Below are 6,019 nucleotides of genomic sequence, written 5' to 3'. Positions count from 1 at the left end.
ATTCTTGGCTGCAGTTTCAAAAAAACAGTATTGTAAAATGTGATTAGGCAAGTCGAGATTATTTTGAAATAATAATAAATAAATAATATTGGCATGCTTCTGTCATGTAGTGATAATGCTTGGTAGTGTTCTCTAGTAAAGAAACACACCACCAGGACTAGGTTTTTATAAGCTACCTTGGGTGGTCCTAACACTTATCAAGGGCTTCTTCTGGAACTGTTAGATTAATCCGAAGGGATGCTTTTTTGCAACACGCCCAGTCTGACAGAGCCAGGTAGCCCATTTCACTTGCCCAATGTGCGAAGGACAGAGGTGGATCTTTAAAGTGCTAACATTGTCATGGTGGTACACGGGGCCTCCAAGATATGGTCTAGATTCAAAAGACCCAGCAATTTGGGGTTGAAAGCTTGCTGAGAGCTTTTTGTCAGCCTGGCATTAGGTAGGACTCGAACCACCAACCCCATGGTTGATAGTCAACAGCACTACCACTAGGCCAACCTGACACCCTACACCCTTTGAAAAAAATAGAGCTGCAAAATACCTTGTAAACTTAACCTAACACTGTTTTACTCAAATGTGATGGCGGCACCATGTAAAGGATACAAGCCTCCTATGAGGCTAACAAATATACCAGCAACAAGAAAAATAAGTTTGTTTCATATTTTAACAAACTCTGTCAGATACAACAAGACAAGCAAATGTAAAAACAGACAAGAGATGATTAATTGCAATAAGTTAAAACACCTGAGCCAGCAGAAAATTTTGAGGCTGATAGAAATTATAAATTTTTCTGTCTAATTTTTTTCTAAAGAGTACTAATTGAGAATTCTCTAGTTTGGGTATCGAAAAATTTTAGAAAAACGTTATGTCGAAAAATGCGTGTGCGTGTGTGCCAAGTGCGTGTGCAGGCCCAGGTGCAAGTGTAGGAATGTGCACCTGCATCTTTTATTTCATCGTAAGTAACAGACATAACACAAGGAGAAAATGTGAACATATAATGATTAAAAAAATATTAGAAAAAGCTATTAAAATTTGTTGCGAATTAGTAGTGGTAAATGTGCAGTAGCACTTGTTGAGTCAAGGGATCTGTCTTAAGCTGGCTAATACGTATATGCAGTGAAATTTCGCCCATCCGCCCATCCGCCTACCCGCCCATTCGCCCAACCGCCCATCCGCCCATCCGCCCATCCGCCCATCCGCCCATCCGCCCATCCGCCCATCCGCCCATCCGCCCATCCGCCCATCCGCCCATCCGCCCATCCGCCCATCCGCCCATCCGCCCATCCGCCCATCCGCCCATCCGCCCATCCGCCCACCCGCCCATTCGCCCATCCGCCCATCCGCCCATCCGCCCATCCGCCCCTCCGCCCATCCGCCCATCCGCCCATCCACCCATCCACCCATCTACTCATCCACCCGTCCACTCATCCACCCGTCCTCCCGCCCACCCATCCACTCATCAACCTGTCAACTCGTCCAACCTTTTACTCATTCACCCGTCCACCTGTCCACCAGTTCCATCAATCTACTACTTTATACTTTAAATTAAATAGAAACTTTTTAAAAATATAGTAAGGTTTTGATTAATTTGCTATTTTGTTTTGTTATAGAGATAGGTATAAGCAACAAATCTTGAGTTGCAAAGCACTAGCTACATGGAAAAATATAATGTATAGGCATTTGTTATTGCATTATGAATTATTTTATCCCTGTTTGTACTTGTATATATAAAGCTTTAAAAACTTTCTTAGTTGATCAGCATGGTCAAGATCTGAAAGAGATAATTTTGCATTCCTGTTGACTATTTTGACTTGCTTGTTAGTAATATGAGCACATTGCTTTGAAATGTGATATATAAATGAAATGTGTATTATGAAACGATCTTTGTGCATTTCTAAAGCTGCACTATTATAGCCTTGGTTCCTCAGATTCTTATACAACAGAGGTAGCATTAGTCTTTCTGTAGTAATTCCAAGTTACCGTACTGTGTAAATGTGTAGGAGAGCGTGTATAGTTCAAACTATTGGCTTAACGTACATGGTACTAAGAAATTATTTGTCTGTGATTTACTCTGAATATACATACAAAAACATATATATGAGGTCATATCCTGTCAGCATTTAAACTAAGGGTAATCTCATTGTATTTCTCAAGCTTCACTACTTTAGACTCAGTTCCTAAAATATTTTACTGGAAAATTCTTATTACTAAAATTTCTTAGTAAAAAAAGTTGCTAAAACAGTCTAGTACACAAAAATAGCATGTCTCTGAAATCATTCCAAAGGGAAAGAATGTTCAATTCACACGTGAGGAAGCTATCGGTTTAGTAGGAATGGTACTAGATTATCTGTAATTTACTCTGATTATATACACATCAATGTACATGCATGGGAGGTCGTGACCTGTCAGCGTATAAACTGAGAACAATGAAATGTAAAGTATAGCCTATGACCGCAGCACATAACATGAAAAAATCAATAGCTTCTCGAACAAACTTTGTTCCGTTGTTAAAAAAGAGATCGCAATTTAGTAAAGGCAAAAGTTGTTTTCACCAACTACTTCATGACACATTTAGACACTTTTTGACAGAGAGCAACTAATAATTCAATTATATATCTTGTTATGTTATGATTTAATGTAAATAAACAAATATAATCCTTTTACAAGAATGGTGGGGCAGTTTGATAGCAGATAGCAAAGACAAACAAATTGAGTTTACTCAATCTACCAGTCTTTGGAAGTCTACCAACCATCTTGGCAGACTCGCGGAAAGTTTTATGAAGCCTTAAACGGTTCAAATTGCGCCTGAGTAGTTAATATAGACAAATGAAACATCACAAAAACTTGTTAAAGCATGCTCAAGGTAAAATGACTTCTGCAATTAAACATTTGGATTGGATAACTAGAGCATGTCAGATACCTTGTGCTTTTTAATGTACAGAATGCAGTCAGTGAGAAATCTATGTATCGAGGAGCCACGTGTTGTGCCTATTCCTTTACCAAATACTGTGATAGAAAATGAAGCTTGTTTGTACATTATCTATCGGTTAGGACTGTACCTGTTATATATATTAATTTGTTTGGTTACTGTAGTACAAATAAAAACTGTACACAACTAGTAGATGTATTTCATAATATATATGAATTTTAATATAGACAACAAGCAGCCTAACAACTGACTTCAGTTTCAACAGGTATTTGCACTGTTTGTGACATGGAAGTTGCTGAGTCATGTTAAAGTTTTTAAGCTGCCAGAAACTACTAGTGCTGACTCTGTGTCACACTATTTATATTAATAGTTATAATAAGATTGCAATGTTTATTGTGATTCAGAAATATAACAAATTCTATCTTAAATTAATTTTGTATTTGATATTTTAACAAGGCAATTAAAGATCTAAAACCATAGCTTAGAACCAAAGAATCTAAAACCAAGAATCAAGAAACAAGAATCTAAAACCAAGTTAGCAACGGTACTGTTCTATTTTGTGTGAAGCTTCCAGCTATGCAAGGATTTACAGGCATGTAAATTTTGTTTCGTTTGCTTAACCATCACTTTGAAATAGAGCTGCCAAACATGTTACGTTGCTGCAGCTACCTTAATGAACTTGTGAAAACAGCAAAAGAAGGAAACTCTCTGTAGATTCTTCAAATCTCCATCAAATTGTTTTATAGATTCTATAGACAAACACTGTGCAAGAATTTATTGCCAAACATACTTACTGACAACTTTCTAACTGTAGGTGTGTTAGCTGTGACCTTTCCTTTACAATATGAAAATCGAGCACCCCATCATTTCACAAGCAATAGATTAACCTGTACGCTTCTACAGCTGGCGCATGAGCAACTCCACAGCGTAGATGAAACTGTTCATTGATTTTATAAAGGTTTAGCCTGAGTACCTAATTCAAAGTTGGTTACTTGCAGTACACCACTTTATAAGTGAAGAAAGAACCTAGTCAATACATGCAATTAGATGTCATGCGCACAATAGGCACTTTGCTAGTTAATAATTGTTATGCCATAGTGAATCAATACTTCAAACTCAAATTGTATAATATCCAGTGAAAGGCTTTTCACAGATGTCTATATGGTTGATCCCACATCTATTCATTCTATTTATAATGAGTTTTGAGCCTTTCTGCTAATAATTATAGTCAAATTTATCTTTGTGGTTTTGCCAGTGTAGCAAAACATATTTTTTATACGTTTGAGTAAAATAAACTTTTGCTAACAAGGAAAATGATTTATGGTGATTCTGCTGTAACAATTGTCTACTTGTTGCTGAGTCAGATGTCATAAGTTGAATATACTGTAAAAGTTTAAAACTTGGTTACGTTTAGGTCTGATTGATTCAGATGTAATGATCATGATGATTTTTAAGTAAGCTCATTTCCTTATTTGATCTCAGCCAAAGTACATATATATTACATATATATTACATATATATTACATATGTATTACATATATATTACATATATATTACATATGTATTACATATGTATTACATATATATTACATATATATTACATATGTATTACATATGTATTACATATATATTACATATGTATTACATATGTATTACATATGTATCACATATGTATTACATATGTATTACATATATATTACATATGTATTACATATGTATTACATATGTATTACATATGTATTACATAGTATCTATTACCAGTCACTCATTCACCCGTCCACTTGTATACTCATCCAATCATGCACTCTTCAACCCGTCCACCAATCCACCTGCCTACCCATTCAGCCATATATCCACCCACTCGTCCACTTATTCACTCTGCATCCCATTAACCTATTTACCCATATGCCAGTTCACCCACCAACCCATCTACCCGTTTACCTGTCCACTTGTCTACCCATCCATCCGTCTACTCGCCGGTGTATCCTCGCATCTACCTGTCCTACCGTCTACTCATCCACCCTTCCTCACGTTCAACCATTTACTTATTCACTCGTTTTGTCCTTCCCGGTTTAAATGTCTACATGTCTCACTTGCCAAGGACTCACTGCTATGCTCCATATTTGTGTTCTCTAATAATTCAGGTTTCAGTGTCTTGCTGCGTATAATAACTTACACGTAGGAGCAAGGTAAGCTAACTCCTAACTACCTAAGAGCAAGGTAAGCTAACCATCAACTGGAACTAACTTTACTAGCTGTGATTGAAAGGCGTGTGTATAATATTTATTACTATCATAGATGTAATCACTCATATAAAGTATAAAATATTAAAACATACAAAGTGTAAAAATTCTTATGTGTACAAAAATATATATTACTAATGCATAATAAATATTTTAGAAACATGTTTGGTGGTGGAAAATTATGGAAACTTCTTACTCCTGTTATCACTGTTTTTGAATTTGAAGCCGAAAATATAATATCTATGTTTATAAATGTCAGTAAATCGGTACATAAATCAGTGAATGAGTACATGCCAACTGGGTGTCTAGAGATTTGTGACCAGATTCAAAAGTCAGAAACAATGCCAAGTACTAGAGCATATTGTATTTTCATTTCGAACAATCGTTTTTGGTACACGCTGTTGGAGGCTTCTGAGATTCTTATTGTAGCCACTGTTGTTATGCAGTATTTGAAATATTGCAAGTATCTCCTTTAGACCAATAGTCATGATGGAGACAAGACAATGCGAAGTGAGATTCTAAAGACTATTCATGCAATTGCTCATACTCTTCTTACAATAGAACATGTTCAGTTTAGTGCTTCTTAACAGAACAATAAGAGCTTGATGGAAACTATTCTATCCACAGAAACAGTGCAGTGTTTCGGTTATCAAATTTCACAATAATGAATAGAATATTTGCACTCAGAACAATTGACAGTAAAAAATAAAAAATATCAAAAGTTGTTAGTCTCAACTCAAAGCACATAATAAAGTCCGATGGTATGTCTGTTGAAACCATGTAATTTGCACAAATTTAAGATAGTTGTATAATTTATAGTCTACGGTATTCTTCATGTCTATATTAT

At 36.0% G+C, this 6,019-nt stretch overlaps 1 protein-coding gene across 1 annotated transcript; it reads left to right on the top strand.

Moving 5' to 3' along the window:
- The first annotated feature begins 875 nt into the window (after positions 1–875).
- Positions 876–1,544, top strand: LOC137407012 (uncharacterized). Its single transcript, XM_068093615.1, has 2 exons — positions 876–922; positions 1,118–1,544. Exons 1-2 carry the CDS (start codon positions 876–878, stop codon positions 1,542–1,544), a joined length of 474 nt encoding a protein of 157 aa, XP_067949716.1.
- The last annotated feature ends 4,475 nt before the right edge of the window (positions 1,545–6,019 follow it).

Source organism: Watersipora subatra, chromosome 10, assembly GCF_963576615.1.
Source record: "Watersipora subatra chromosome 10, tzWatSuba1.1, whole genome shotgun sequence".
In the NCBI taxonomy this organism is placed as follows: Eukaryota; Metazoa; Bryozoa; class Gymnolaemata; order Cheilostomatida; family Watersiporidae; genus Watersipora; species Watersipora subatra.
The sequence above is the reverse complement of the archived record's forward strand: the minus strand, read 5'-3'. Positions and strand labels throughout refer to the sequence as shown.

Coding starts and splice junctions, on each gene's coding strand:
- LOC137407012 (XM_068093615.1), top strand. CDS start 876: ATGCGTGTGCGTGTGTGCCAAGTGCGTGTGCAGGCCCAGGTGCAAGT. Junction 923..1,117: donor GTGCAGGCCCAGGTGCAAGT/GTAGGAATGTGC, acceptor ACGTATATGCAG/TGAAATTTCGCCCATCCGCC.